The sequence below is a fragment of the Epinephelus fuscoguttatus genome, linkage group LG2, assembly GCF_011397635.1.
Source record: "Epinephelus fuscoguttatus linkage group LG2, E.fuscoguttatus.final_Chr_v1".
NCBI classification, from domain to species: Eukaryota; Metazoa; Chordata; class Actinopteri; order Perciformes; family Serranidae; genus Epinephelus; species Epinephelus fuscoguttatus.
The window spans coordinates 37,843,654-37,859,500 of NC_064753.1; the positions used below are offsets into that span (position 1 = coordinate 37,843,654).

General features: G+C 40.4%; 1 protein-coding gene and 1 long non-coding RNA gene across 2 annotated transcripts in view; one reads left to right on the forward strand and one right to left on the reverse strand.

Moving 5' to 3' along the window:
- slc12a1 (solute carrier family 12 member 1) overlaps nt 1–15,847 on the forward strand; it is a 26,647-nt gene continuing 10,800 nt past the window's right edge. Inside the window, exons 1-15 of the mRNA XM_049601404.1 lie at nt 1–663; nt 2,043–2,183; nt 2,571–2,646; nt 6,404–6,499; nt 6,877–7,016; nt 9,696–9,806; nt 9,904–10,015; nt 10,140–10,267; nt 10,660–10,744; nt 10,920–11,083; nt 11,176–11,283; nt 12,717–12,840; nt 13,015–13,116; nt 13,454–13,609; nt 13,692–13,791. Coding sequence (XP_049457361.1) covers nt 406–663; nt 2,043–2,183; nt 2,571–2,646; nt 6,404–6,499; nt 6,877–7,016; nt 9,696–9,806; nt 9,904–10,015; nt 10,140–10,267; nt 10,660–10,744; nt 10,920–11,083; nt 11,176–11,283; nt 12,717–12,840; nt 13,015–13,116; nt 13,454–13,609; nt 13,692–13,791 — 1,901 coding nt within the window. The 5' untranslated portion in view covers nt 1–405. The remainder of the gene's footprint in view (nt 664–2,042; nt 2,184–2,570; nt 2,647–6,403; nt 6,500–6,876; nt 7,017–9,695; nt 9,807–9,903; nt 10,016–10,139; nt 10,268–10,659; nt 10,745–10,919; nt 11,084–11,175; nt 11,284–12,716; nt 12,841–13,014; nt 13,117–13,453; nt 13,610–13,691; nt 13,792–15,847) is intronic.
- The window catches only part of LOC125904201 (uncharacterized), a 26,500-nt gene continuing 13,049 nt past the window's right edge, over nt 2,397–15,847 (reverse strand). The window contains exon 3 of the long non-coding RNA XR_007451398.1: nt 2,397–2,641. This is a non-coding gene — a long non-coding RNA (uncharacterized LOC125904201). The remainder of the gene's footprint in view (nt 2,642–15,847) is intronic.

Here is a 15,847-nt window from a genome sequence, read left to right on the forward strand (position 1 = left end):
TTTATCTCTCGTTTGGCGTTTATGACTTGGTTAATCGTTAAGCAATGTCTTTGTGTCCCCTAGGATGGAGCAAGGACATATCTGACACCCCTCGTTCAGTTTTCTGAGGGTTGATCCAAAGAGTTAGCCAATAGCTGGCAGCCAGTATATGACCCTGGGATGCAGGGTATAAAGGTAGGCCATCTGAGACAAACCGAGCTTATGCACAAGAAGCTCAGAGCAGTGGAAGAGATCTCTATAAATCTAATACTAGCCTAGTCTATACATCAATAAACAAGGACAGCCACGGCGGTTGCTGCAGTGCTCTGCTCTTTTAAAACACCGTCGGATGACTGAAGACTTAAGACCCACACTGCTGTTTTATCCTTGACTGTTTAAATTGGAGAATCTCCTTCAGCATTCCTGATGGAGAGGCTCAAGTCAAACGGAGAGGGGCATGTTAACTCCGCTTATGATGCCACTCTGGATGGACCTCCTAACTATCAGGAGACCAGCTTCTCTAATGGGGAGCACAGGACAGTGCGGCCCTCAGTGGCCAGCGCCTTTGGTCATGACACTTTGGACCGAGTGCCCAACATTGACTTCTATCGCAATGTGGGCAGCGTGAGTGGTCACCGGGCCGTGCGACCATCCCTGCAGGAGCTCCACGATGTGTTTCAGAAGGTGAGTGCATGTATAACTCTGAGAGTGGAGTCTGTAAACATTAATGATACAGTTCCCCTTTTACTTCTTGTTCTTTTCTTGCCTCTCCCCTGCAATACACGGCCTGCATGTTTGTCCTTCACCTCACCTTCTGCAGAAAGTGCTTTACACCTGTTTTCCTCCCAGAGTCCCAAATTCAAGTCACCGATTCTTTAACTGCAGTCTCCTGTTCTGCTCCTGACCTACACAGTCCATTCGCTCAGGTTAAAGACTCAAAACAGAGTGAAATGGGATCTTTTACAGTTGTTTAATCATTCAAACATCATCTCTTTCAGTGTCCACAGTTCAGTCATTAAATCTTTACCCAAAGACTTGTGAAACTAAAAAGGACACCGAAAGTTATTTTTGGAGCTCAACGGCAACTGACACACTTTAGTGCCGTTTTATTAGGCCATTATACTGCCTTGTGTTGCAAAAGAGATGGGGTTATAGGTCATTTAGGTTTTATAGGTTGAACTAGATAAGTATTCTAACACAAAAACAGACAAATGAAAAAACCTATGTGTTTTTCCAGATTAAGACTGATATAATGCTATTTATCAACAGATCATCACTGTTTTTACAAAAAGATAAAATATTTCATTCATCTTGAAAGACTAAATATAGCTGACTCATAGTTTTGTTGCCAAGAATAAAAATGATCTGATTCATTAATTAATCTAAAAATATTTACCTACTCTTTACACTTTCAATAAATTAATGACCCTGACATGGTGTTCAAGTAGTCTGAGATTTGAAAGACTCAATGAGATAATTTGCTCTAATCACAAACTCCATGGCACTGCAGCTGAAAGGCTGACAAGTCGTCGCAAAAATCTCTTTCTTTCAAGTAAATGAAACGCATCTGAGAGGTCTCACTTAATCAGATGTCAGACAGGAGAGTCATTTAGCAGTCAGTATTCATCTTCATAGAAAGTTAAAATTAGGTTTGTCTTGTTCTCTCTATTTTTCTCTTCAGTTTACAGAGACAGACACACGGCAGCGTACTGTCGCAGCTTTATCAATCTTCATCCAAATCTAACCACTGTGGGTTCCTCTCCCTCTCTAAGTTCTCTCCTGTGTGTTACAGAGACAGCAGCAGGAGAAAGTCAAACACACAACTACATGAAAAGTCAGTCTGTATCTCATCATGAGAGAACAGAAAACACTCTGCGCCAGAGAAAGCAACTTCTTAATAATGACACGTTTTGGTTTTTTTTACAAGTCAAAAATGTAGTCTACATTTTTAGCCTACTGTGCAACAAGCACCATCGTCATGATGAATACACCCCAGTTGTGTCTATTGAGACAAATTTACATGTTTCCTTTCCCATATGTTTTCCTTGACATTTTCCCCACAGAATGGAGCCATCTCTGTGCCAGACACTGTGGAGGACGATGGCGAGGGGAGTGACGGGACCCCCTCTGATGATCTGGAGTCTGCTGTCCCTGTTGATAGCAACAGAGGAGTAGTAAAGTTTGGCTGGATAAGGGGCGTCCTGGTGAGTTATGTTGGGTCATGGCGGGATCCCTCTGCTTTATAGAAGCAGGGTCGCTTTACATAACTGTGACCTGGCAAGAGGAGGCTCGATAGTGGGGCTTTCAATGCCAGAGTCTGGGGTGATTTGCATTTGCTAAAGAGCTGCTGGTTGATCATTTAGGCTGCTGGTATGAAGATTTAAAAAAGGCCCTGAAATGTTGTTAATGCTGCTTAATATTTTTTAATTGAGTTACAAATTTTTTGGAATAGAAAATATGGATAAATGTCTTTATGTTCAAGAATGCATGTCATTAACATTAGCATCTTTCTATCCCATACTTGACACAGTAATAAATCATGACCCACCACACTGAAGACTTTGACCTCACGTTTTTCTTCTCTTCCACAGGTGAGATGCATGCTGAACATCTGGGGTGTCATGTTGTTCATCCGTCTGTCCTGGATTTTTGGTCAGGCAGGCTGGGGTGAGTGAGACAAGGGTATATGTTGGTCAGACAGGACACACATGGCTACCTTCTTCTATTTATTCTCATGTGCTCAAAAAGGAATCCAGTGTTATGAATTCACCTCTTGAAGTGCCTCAAAGGCATTTCACTCTTAACATGTACTGATGTAACAGAGCCACTGCAGCTGGCACCATCAGTTAGAACATTATAGCCTTTTTATTCTTAATACTGCTCAAGGGAGGCTGGGAAATGTTGCTTAAAGGGTGACTTTGGTATTTTTCAACCTGGACCCTATTTTCCCATGTTTTTGTGTCTAAGTGACTAATGGGAACAACAGTTTCTGAAACTGTTCGTTTTGAGCAAGAGAGCTGCAGTTGACAGCGGTAAAACAGGCTGCAATAGGACCACTCAGGACATATGCTCCCTAAATTTACATCCACTAAAAGTATTTGTTTTTGGCACTGACAGGTTTGGATTGCTATTATAAGTGTTTGACAACATTATTATTATTTTTTAAGATATACTGTACATTATTAATCCCCATTGGGAAATTAATTTTTTTCAGTCTGTTGTCATATACGCACAGGCCCAAAATACACACACACATGCACAAACAGGACCTATACATGCATTAACCACCTGGGACCCAGGAGAAAAAAAGTTTTGATATCAAGATTTGTTTTATGTAATAAGTATTAGACTTGAAAGAAACATTTTGCATCAAAGAAAAAAAAATTCAAAAATATTATTTATTTATTTTTTTTTATCACGTCCTCTGTAGAGGACGTTGGGACTTAGTCGGGTCTTAAATTTCCAGAGTTAGTCAATGAGTTTCAATTGAGTTACAATGGGACTATGGGGTATTTTATGCTTTATCTCTAAATATATGAGCTACAAAGGACTTTTACTCCCCTGGAATTATTATGTGGCTGTCTTCAATGCTTAACACTATGATAGATAGCTGTAGCAAGGTAGAGTGTATTCTTAATAGCTATACCAATGGGCCTGACGTTGCAATCAGGGTACAGGATTGGTACCCTGTACCACTGGATTTAAGGGCCTAGTGGTCCAGCTGCACTCACCCCTCACTATCTATGATGTGATGAGGTGTAATGCTTGCTATGTTGTCATTTAACACTCGCCCAGGCAATAAGAAGTGATGGGGAGCCCCATAGTTTGACCCATGACCCCTATGTGACAGACCGCAAAGACCAGGTAAACTTTATTGTGTGTGGTGGCCTCGGAAGGGTAAAGAACAGTGGAGTGAAGCTTTATAGATACTATTGTATGTGTGAATACACTCTCAGCAAGAATTGTCATTGTTTAAAGGAAATAAAGCAAGAAGTTTCTCGAAATCCTCCTTTTAGGTAGTATCCTACCGTAGATGCATGGGAATGTACGTTCACCTAAGGTGTTCTTATTTTCCAATAAACCTCCAAATTCTTGGATACACATTACTTCAGAGTCTCACTCCAAGCCAAATTTCTGCTTTCACACTGACTAACCTTTAAAATTATTAGAAATTATGAGAAAAAAACGTCATTCCCCTTAATGGCCTTCTGCCTGCTGAATCATGGAAACTGGTTAAAAGACAGGGAGTACTAAGTCCTGATGTCCTCTACAGAGGACATTGAATAAAAGGTGTATTTTGAAAAGGTTAAAATTACTCCGGATTTCTGAAATCTCTCTAATTAAAGTTAAGACCCTTATATTCAGGAAACTAATTAAATATTAACAAAATAATCGTAACTTTTGCCAGAAAATGATCAATTACCACGCTGGCAGCAAAAAACTAGAAAAACGTAATGGCAGCCATTTTGAAAAGGGTGTATGTTTGCCCTGTTAACCCCACCCACATAATGTCTACATCATTAGAAAGCCCTGGATGTCCTCTTCAGAACACAATTTGACCCAAATGGATAGCATAAAGAATACTTGAGTTACACTAGTTAGACCAATGTCCTCCACAGAGAACAAAAATGAATTGTCAGGACCCAGGAGGTTAAATGGAAAGATGTCAGAGTCAGGGGCCGCCCATGGACAGGCACCACAAGCAGTTGGAGGTTCATTGTCTTGCTCGAGGGCACCTTGGCAGTGCCCAAGAGGCAAACTGGCACCTCTCCAGTTACCAGTTAACACTCCATATTTGGTCCAAATGGGGACATGAACCGGCAACCGTCTGGTTCCCAACCCAGGTCCCTGTGGACTGAGCTATGGAAAGAATCCAAACAATAACCTACAGGGCTAAAAAATAATGAACCCAACATGAAAATGCCAAGAGCTGCAGTTCTTTGAATGGCCACTGGAGGCAGAAATAAACATGTGTACAGTTCATGACAGCTGTGCATGTGTGGGAATTTTTAAATAACTCACTCATTCACTCAAGGCTTCAGAACGAAAGTCCACAAACCAGTGGGTGACGTCACGGTAGCTGCATCCATTATTTTTACAGTCAATGACAGGATCCCTACAGAGATAGACCTTTTTGTTAAAAAGCAAGATCCTTTTGTTGAACCAGAAACAGCTCCAAAAATGTTATCCCCAAACCAACCAGACAGCATTCAAACAAAAAATCATTTTATCATTGTAAAACACACACCATTCAAAGTCAACAGAAACAAAATAAAACTCACAAAAGCCATCTTGGTTCATCTTTCCACCCTTCCAACAATCACCAACTCTGGTTTGGTTGAAATTAACTCTTAACCCGTTGAATATGAAAATATGCTGGCTTTGTACACGCTAAAATTACTGTTAATTTAAAAAGGAGTCTGGTGGGTTTGACAATGGTGATTTCAGGGCTGTTTCTGGTTAAACAAAAAAGTCCACTTCAGTAGCGATCCTTTCCATAATGCTGCCAAACACTTTCAATAACAATTTGAGTCTGTCAGTGGCAAAAACAAGCACTTCTAGAGGATGTAAATTGACGGTGCATAAATACCCCAAGTGGTTATATTGCAGCCTTTTTGCCAACACTGGCTGCAGCCCTCTCGCTCAATACTGGACCAGTTTCAAAATGTGTTGTTCCCATTTGTCACTTGGACACAAGATATGGGAAAATGGGGTCCAGGTTGAGAAATACCAAAGTTTCCCTTTATTGTGGGCTTTAAATAAAGCATTATCAACCATCGGTGAACCCAATAGAGGATTCCCTCAGGTGGAGCAGGTTATTTTCAGGTTTCTAATGTTATCTGGAGCAACAGCAGACAGATCCCACATGTCTCTGTTTTTGAGAAATGAGGGTGCTGTTACCAGTAATTCTACGAACTAGAGACAATTAAAGGATTACAGTCCTCCACTCATTAGCAGTGAGTGATTGAATTGGGACAGATTCAACTGAACGAGCCTTTCTGAGGTCCCATAATGATCTAAACTTGCTGAAGGTCTAGTATGAGAGCCAAACCTCTGTGTGTGTCCGTGTGTGTGAGAGACAGGGAGGATGAGGAAAGTGTGTCAATGGCTTCATGAGTGTGTTCATTGCTTAAGAACCTATCGATCCGCAGCAGCTTTTGTTCAGGCAGCGTAACTAAATGGTTTTGAGAAGCAGAAAAAAAACACTGCAGGCAGTAGGCAGAGCAGGTACAGCAGACGGCTGTAACTTATAGCCTCCAGGCTCCACTGGGACATGGACGCTCAGTGTGTTTAAAGGTGACTGTGGGGGGGGGGGGGGGGGTCATTTCACAATCACAATGTCAGGTGACTGACCACTTAAATATAATGCCTGAGTAAGCTGGAATCATTTTGAGCCTGTATATGTTGTATGTGTGCATTTCAGGTCTGGGGATTGTGGTCATTGTTCTCAGCTGTGTGGTTACCACCATCACTGGCCTTTCCATGTCTGCCATCTGTACTAACGGTGTGGTCAGAGGAGGTAAGATCGTCAACAACTCATGATGAGAACATTCGCAAACCTTTCATGCAGGCATTTCACTCCTAACAGATGCTTACAAAGAGCCGCTGCAGCCGGCTCCAACAGTTTAAACATTATTTATAAATGTATATAGCCCGAGATAACACACACACACCCTGACATAAAATCTTTTACCGAGAGAATGGAATGACCAGGAGGGCAGCTTGTGCAGATAAAGACACAAGGCTCAAAACTGCACCTGAGTGTCACCTCTCGAAGCCCTCTCTCTGTTTTACAAAGACTTCAACTTGTCCCGACATTAAATCAATGAATCAGTGATGTGGTGATTAATCATCCACCACTGTTACGTATGTGTGTGCTTCATTTTGTGCTTTCAGGAGGAGCCTACTACTTGATATCTCGCAGTTTGGGACCAGAGTTTGGCGGGTCAATTGGTCTAATTTTCGCCTTTGCCAATGCAGTGGCTGTAGCCATGTATGTGGTGGGATTTGCTGAGACTGTGGTCGACTTGCTCAAGGTGTGTGACGCTGTAATCCTGAGGTGACTGTACACTGTAAACCTCAATATGCTCACTCAACCATTTTTTTATTTTTTTTGGGAACAGCTTGTAATTTGTACAATGCAGTAACATAAACATGTCACACGAGACAGGAATTTTATGTCAAAACTTTTTTGTTGTTGTTTGAACATTTAATTCTATGTCATATAACCATAAAAACTTTGAGTACACATTTCACAACATTTGTTTAAATTCAACTGAACTACAAAAACATGTTGTGGTGAGCTTAGATTTCTCAATTGCAAGAAGGAGGCAATGAGATGAATCCTGAGCCAGGAAGTGCTCTGTATTTCACCTCAACACAACTTTATGTCAAACACTCTGATATCCACACAGGCAGGAGGTCACTGACTGTGTTTACGACTTAACTCATGGTGCCGTTACCACAACATTAACTGTAACCCATTAGAACCATTGTGAAATACATAAACATTAATCCCTGCTTAATGGGTAACGTGACGGAACACATTTAAATATAGTTTTCTTTGACATATGACCTTTAACACATCGTCTCACCAATGCATTCTTACTCCGACCTCGTCACATATCAATGTTTCGTCATGGACTTTCCACGTCAAGATGCAACATGTAAGGTACCCTAGATGTGTTGGTTGTTAACGTTCTGGGACACAGTGTCAAGTTATGCCTGTTACATGTCTTCTTTCAAAACACACTTCCGTTTTCACAGGAAATTTACCGTTTACATCCAGTCTCTTTCAAAATAAATGCACTAAATTGAGGTTGTTTTTCCTTCAACAACAAACGCACGTGGTTAGGTTTAGGCAACAAACGCACATGGTTAGGTTAAGTAAAAAGAACAAGGTTTGGCTTTATGATCTCATGGGACACACACGCCACTCTCCTGGGTGAAGGTTGGTGTTTGTTGGACCCATCCACCACTCCTCCTGCCCGCCCCACTTGGACATTCGCACTTTAACTTTCGTTCTTTTCCCACTGCTGTTCCCCTTGATGCTACCGGGCACTATTAAACTAACAGCTCCCAGCCGCATGGTAAAGCATGGCTTTTAGCGTCCCAAGTGCCGGATTTCAACGACTTCGGAGTGAGGCTGGGTTGATCTCAGCCCCAACACTGTACAATGATAGTGTCGTTTATTGATCATAAACTAATAAGATGAAATCGACTTTATACATTTTAGTCAAATTAACTCAAAAATTGTTGACTTAACATAAAAAAAAATATATGTCAAGCTCACTGGGGATGGATATTTGTGTCCAGTGAACATATATTTTTTTTTATGTCATTTTGGCAATCTGGGGCATTTGTGTAGAGCAGGGGTAGGCAACCTGTGGCTCCGGAGCCACATGTGGCTCTTTAGCCCCTGTCCAGTGGCTCCTTGAGCCTTTGAGAAAAGAAGTCTATGGAAATTCATTCTATGAATCCAAATGTTGCTGAACCTCGATAGCAGTGGCTGGTTAGCTATGGATGCCAAATCCAAAAAAGTAAATTGAATAAAATAGAGAATGTAGTAGTGCGTGGACAGATTTGTTTGCTCTCACTGCCAGCTCTGCAAAATTTAAGTACCAGATAATTATTAATAGTGCCCTGCACAGTGGCCACCTTGTGGTAAAACATATTAATGAATGCTTATTTAGACCATAAATATAAGCTACTTTAGACTTAATAGGCTATGTTACCTTGATTATAAGGCTCAAACATGTTTTGCGGCTCCACACAGATTTTTGCAAATTATTTTTGGTCAAAAATGGCTCTTTTAATGGCAAAGGTTGCAGACCCCTGGAGTAGAGTTTAATTTTGTCATGGATTGATAGGGGGTTTTACAGTGTACAGGGAATTAAGGTGAGACATTACAAGTGAAAACATTTTCATGCACTAGTCAGTTTAGAGATTTTGGACAATTTTGCCTCTATAATTTTTCTTCTTTCAGACTAGTGTGGACAAAATGTCCAAAATACACATTTAGGTGCTTATTTAAATTTAAATTTTGTTCTGGAAATTTATGCAAAAACTGCATATTCAATTAGAAAATGCCTTATTTGCATATTCAAACATAACATTTCAGAAAACTTTCATGAAAGTTTCATGATGATACCTATTAGTAAAAAGTGTTAACCTAAAGTGTCTTAAAAATGTATGGAATTTTAAAATACATATCTTTATCTTTTTTTCTCATACTCTGAGCCAAAAATCTGTAGGTTTTAACAAAGTGGTTTGTTCATATATCATTCATAGCCTGATATATGTAACATTTAATTTAAAAAAAACATGGCAAAAATTGATTTTTTCTAAATGGCTGTAAAAGAGAGATATCCATAATTCATATTTTAAAACTGTTGTCTCCTAATAGGTCGACAAATTAAACAAGAATTTTGATTCTGCATTTATTCAATGTTCAGAATTTTGTTCTTGAAAAGTATGCAAATGTGTGCATATTTGATTAGATAATGCCTTATTCGCATATTCAAACATAACATTTCAGAAAATGTACTACAAAAAAATAATTGTCTTACTTAATGTAAGTAATCAGATGGGGAAGTTTCATGGTGATTAAAATTTGTGTCCTTTTTATGGGGAGTCTCCCCTTAACACTAAAAAATATCCACCATATTTGACAGTACATTTATCTGTGTGTCTTTCCTCCCTTCTGCCTCACTCAGGATAACGATGCCATCATGGTGGATCCACAAAATGACATCAGAATCATTGGATGTATTACTGTGGTGTTGCTGTTGGCCATATCAGTTGCTGGCATGGAATGGGAGGCCAAGGTGAGAGATAAACATCACGCTGGCTGTACGCCAATCATCTAGTCTTGTTGTAGTAAAACATCTCACTTTGATCACTTTCATTCTTTTGTCCACACAGGCACAGATTATCCTACTTATTATCCTGCTGGTGGCCATAGTGAACGTATTCGTAGGAACAGTCATTCCTGCAACCGACACTCAGAAAACCCAAGGCATCTTCAATTATGATTGTAAGACACCCTCTCCAAACATGCGCACATCCTCATCACAAACATATATTGATTTAACTCACATATTTGGAGATTCGACTCTTAACTTCTTCCTCCCTCTTCATTTTACCTCCCTCTCTCACAGCGAAAATCTTCTTAGAGAATTTTCCTCCAGATTTTAGAGGGAAGGAGGATTTCTTTTCAGTGTTTGCCATCTTTTTCCCTGCTGCAACTGGGATCCTGGCAGGAGCCAACATCTCTGGCGACTTGCGGGTAAGAGCCATTACATAGGAATCAGTAGCTGCTGTGGTACATAGGTTTCTAAACGAAAGGCTGGACTGAACCACTGCATGTTTGTACTTCTTATTCTTTGAGTCATTGGATAATATCAGAAGCTGTTCAATGTATTTAATAATTCACATCTTTACAATATTATCTTTATTACAGAGACTTTTTTTTTATTATAGAGAGACTTTTATTATATTTACCTTCTACCTAAAAATCTTTAACTGTAAGACCTCAATGTCAATTTTCTTTACCATGGTATTGAACATAGTATTGAATACCAATCTATACCAAGACCAGTATCATAACAACACTACTTCATAGTCACTGTTACGCCTGGAATACAACATGTTCAAACACAGATGTTTTTTTTTTAACAGGATCCTCAGGGAGCCATACCTAAAGGTACCTTACTGGCCATCCTGATAACTGGAGTCACCTATCTGGGTGTGGCCCTCTGTGTCTGTAAGTACAGTAATCCATGAAATGCGACTCCAAAGAGAAACTTTACCAATTTTACATTTGTGTCTTTGTCTTTATAACACATATAAACACTGAAATATTTTCTGTGAGGTTGGTTGTTGGACTAGAAAAAAAAAAGTCCTAAGCAATGCATCTGTTCTTCTCTCCCATTGGCCAGCTGCCTGTGTTGTCCGTGATGCCACAGGAAACCTTACTTCCATCATTAACAGTACATTTGAAACATCATGTAATGGCTCTGCAGTGGCTGCTTGTGAGCTCGGCTATGACTTCTCTTCCTGCGCAGTAGAAAAATGCAACTATGGCTTGATGAACGACAATCAGGTACACAGCCTTTTAAACTCTAATCCACACATAAAAAGAAGCTCTATTTTCATCTCTCACAGTTTCCTCTTCTTACCTCACCTCTGGTTTAGGTGATGACCTTGGTTTCTGGGTATGGTCCGCTGATCATTGCTGGAACGTTCTCAGCCACCCTGTCATCAGCCCTGGCTTCTCTTGTCAGTGCTCCCAAAGTCTTCCAGGTCAGAAACCCACCACATTTTTTCTAATACAATTTGCAATGGCAACGTAAAGTTTTAGAGGAACTCTCCACTGAGGTGTAACTAGATTGTCGCTCTTAACACCTGTGGAGGACAGATTTGTAATCAATCTCCTGGTCTTTTCTCGTAACATTTGTACTCCGGCCAGGACTAAAAGCATGCACTCCAAGATTTCATATTTCAAAGCAGACACGGTCATACTACCAAACAAGTAACACAAGGTCATGTAGTAGTACCTGCACCTAAAACTAGTGCAATTTTAAAAACAAAAAACTTTCTTTTAAGATTTTAAAGAAATAAGCAACTTGTCAGCTGTCATCTGGTGTGTAGCTATTTGTCTTGCAGTCGTGTTGTTGTATTACTGTTAACCTTTCTAGGGGTGTTTTTTTTTTTTCATTATGGGTTTTCATTTATTCATTATTATTATTATTGTGTGTTTACTCTATTCTATTCTATTTTGCACCTTGGAGTGCCTTCCTTCTTGATGGAAACAGAGTTGTGGTTTTCTCTATTTCTTTCTCTATTTCTTGTTTTGTCTGGTTATTGTATGAGTCATTATCACTGATGTTGGCATGATTTTCCTTTTAAGTTGTGGTGGTTTGATAAAGGTATGGCTGAATCTAGAGTATATGGTGTCCATACCAGAGCATCCTCAGGTGTCAGAGTGTGTCATCAGACCTTAGATGAAAAAGTATCAGGTCTCAGGAAAACCTCTGTCAGACTTGAGATGAAACGACTTCAGACAAAACAGCCTCAGAAAAAAAGGTCTCAGACAAAATGGCCTCAGAAAAAAAGGTGTCAGACGAAACTGCCTCAGAAAGAAAGATCTCCGATGAAATGGCCTCAGAAAAAAAGGTCTCAGATGAAACAGCCTTAGAAGAAAAAGGTCTCAGACGAAACGGCCTCAGAAAGAAAAAAGGTCTCAGACGAAATGGCCTCAGAAAAAAAGGTCTCAGATGAAACAGCCTCAGACGAAATGGCCTCAGAAAAAAGGTCTCAGATGAAACAGCCTCAGACGAAATGGCCTCAGAAAAAAGGTCTCAGATGAAACAGCCTCAAACAAAATGGCCTCAGAAAAAAAAGGTCTCAGACGGAACAGCCTCAGAAAAAAACAGCCTCAGATGGAATGGCCTAAACAAAAAAAAAAATCAGTCTCATAAAAAAACAGCTCATCTAGAGGTGCAGGGTGGGTGTAAGGGAAATCTGAATTTTGGGTGAGACGTAGGCCTGTATTTTTTGTTGTTGAACGTCCATGTACGTTGTAAGTTGGTGTTGTGTTTTTATGTATGGAACCCAAGACAAATAGTTGCTGCCGATGTAGCTACCAATGAGAATCAAAGTTAACAAATAAACAAATAGATTAACTCCTTAAAAACAAGAAAATAAATTCTAACTGAAGCTCTGTCTCTTCTCAGGCACTGTGTAAAGACAACATCTACAAGATCCTGCACTTCTTTGCCAAAGGATACGGCAAGAACAACGAGCCAATCCGTGGCTACATCCTCACATTCATTATTTCTGTGGGATTCATTCTCATTGGTCAGTTCAGTCGACATAAGATTTTAACACCTTTACAACTAAAATCATACACTTAACGTTAAAATGTATTTTAGGTTTCAAATGAACAAATATGAAACTGACTTAAATGTTTTCGCAATCACTCTAAGATGAATTCCTATTCCATTTCCTGTTCCTGTTTATTTGTCTCTGTAGGTAATCTCAACACCATCGCTCCTATCATCTCAAACTTCTTCCTGGCATCTTATGCTCTCATCAATTTCTCCTGCTTCCATGCATCCTACGCCAAGTCTCCAGGTGGGTCTCTGCAGACAAAGCTAGTTGCTTATAAATGAACAATTCTGCCTGAAGGCTGGAGTAATTCAACTTGTTTTCATCCATTGATATCTCAGTTTCTTTTCAGGAATAATATATAAGTAAATATTTTAAAACAAGGCCACTAAAAACACCTGCTGCAAGACATTCCCTAGAACAACCCGAGTTGCATCAGATAATTAGATTTCGATTTGTTTTAAATTTAGAATAAGATTTAAAGACACTAAATGTCACTCTGAATAGAATTCTTTGTCTGCACAGTCTGTCTGACAGTCTGCAGTTACTAGATATGGACTATCTCCTGTTATACTTTCCCCAGGTTGGAGACCAGCATATAAATACTACAACATGTGGCTGTCCCTGGTGGGCGCATTGCTCTGCTGCGTTGTCATGTTTGTTATCAACTGGTGGGCTGCTCTACTCACATACGCCATTGAAATCCTCCTCTACATATATGTCACTGTCAAGAAGCCAGGTAAGCTGCGTGAACATGTTTGCATGTTTGGAGATATATTCATGATCCCTGCATGAACTAACATGTTAGGATTTCTCTCCAGATGTGAACTGGGGTTCGTCCACGCAGGCGGTGACATTTGTGAGTGCAGTCAGCAACGCTCTGTCTCTGTCTGGTGTCGAGGATCACGTCAAGAACTTCAGGTAAAAATCTGCATTGCATCACTGCGGGTGCAAATATTCAAAACAATATGACTTTTACAAAATTAAAGGAAACAAAGGGCAACCTTGTATGCTAGTCACTCACTCCGTGTTACATTTAATTTGGGAAGCAAAGTCTGTTTTGCTCATATGCCTCCATGGTGAACAAATAATCCAAAAATGGAGACAGTGCTTGATGTATTTAAGTCACAGGGATCCATGTTTAACAACTGCAAAACTACATCAATACATTGTATGTGTAACAACTGGTGAATCAGGTGAGAGTGGACTCAAACGTGTGACAGTTCAGGTAAAATAACACAGTCTTAAGTGGTCAAAAGGTTGGTTCAGTACACAGAAGGACTTTTAGTACATGCGTTTACATGGAGCCATGTATTCCTTTTGCATTCGGGTTGGAAGCCCTACCCGAATAGAAATGCTCCTTGTAAACACCTCAACCTGAATGAAAACAGCCAACCCGAAAGAAAATCTAATCGGGTGCACAGGGGTGGAATATTCCTTTTCAGAACCCGAATGGAAGAATTTTTCTGTCTTGTATACACCTCCTACCCGATTCCAGAGATTCCGTTCTTTCTGCGCATGCTCGTTTCCTTGCCCTTCTGGCGCGATGACGTATACAGCGTGCATAGCAACGGGCTGAGATGGAGCAGTCGGACTCGTTGCACTCACCGGTTTCCATTCGCCACAGCACGGTCCTCTATCTCCCTTCTTTGACCTTCTACCTCTCTTCTCCTTCTCAACAAATGAAGCATTAGCAGAACAAGGTTGTTGTCATACTGCTGCTTCAAGAATATAAGCAAAACAAGCCCGAAAAAGGCACTAAGAACAGCGTTGTCAAGCATCTTGTTATCCGGAGCGAGGAGTACAGTGTTTTCTTCCGGTACACGTAAAATCCGCCCCGCCCCCTATCCAATCAGAAACCTTCCCTGCCCCAAACCTTGCGCAGACCCAAATAAAGGCGATTAAAATGATCTCCCATGTAAATCCTCATTCGGAAAGAATATTTCCCATGTAAACTACCTGGAAAGACTTTAAATCTGAATGGTTTCATTCAGATTTATTTCATTCTGAATGAGAAGCCATCATGTAACCGCACCCAGTGAAGGCAAACAATTCAAATAGGGATGAGGACACAGGGAAACAAAAGGTTGGACCACTAGACACACAAAGAGCTAAGATAACCTGGCGTTGAGAGAAAACAAGACACACTCTAAATACTGTGGTGAGGGGAAGGATAACGAGACACAGGTGAGGCTAATCAGGGCGGGACAGACAATCAGACACAGGTGAAGTCATCAAAAGGGAGGGAAACCAAACAGGGGCAGGAAGTGAAGTGATCTGACATGAGAGAAGTGAGTTTAAAAGTAAAACAGGAAGTAACATGAATGAATGCAATACAAAAATATAACCTAAGAAACTTGAGCTGTGACAGTATGTGTAGAAGCTATCAAACAACTCCTACTATTTAAAACTGAACTGAAAGTGAATCTCTCTTCCCTTCAAAAACAGACTCCATTGACAAAAACAGTCATTTTGCCTCACTGAAAGTGAAAGCTGCTGGTCTGCTGCGGCCTCGATCAGTCAGGTAGTGTTATCATGTGACTTTGGTATTTTAAAGTGTTAGTTCATATTCAGCAAAGTCACACAATAACAAACTACCAATGAAGACAGTGGTAGATCAGCAGCTTCCGTGTTCAGTGAGGTAAAATTACTGATTTTGTCAAAGGAGTCTGGGTGAGAGCTTAGATTAAGTTTTACTTTCAGTTCAGTTTCAGAGAGAGTTTGTGAATAGTTGTTTTGACATAGTTTTGCCACTTCTGAACGTGGAGCCCTGTAGCGACTACTATCAATGAAAATAGCAGCTAAGAGGCTGAGTAGGCTCTTAGTAGTCCTGCGACAGTCTGGCGTCCTGTCCAGGGTGTACCCTGCCTCTTGCCCAATGTCAGCTGGGACAGGTTCCAGCACCCCCGCAACCCCAAACAGGATAAGCGGTTATGGAAAATGAATGAATGAATGAGATTACTAAAGCAAAATGAGA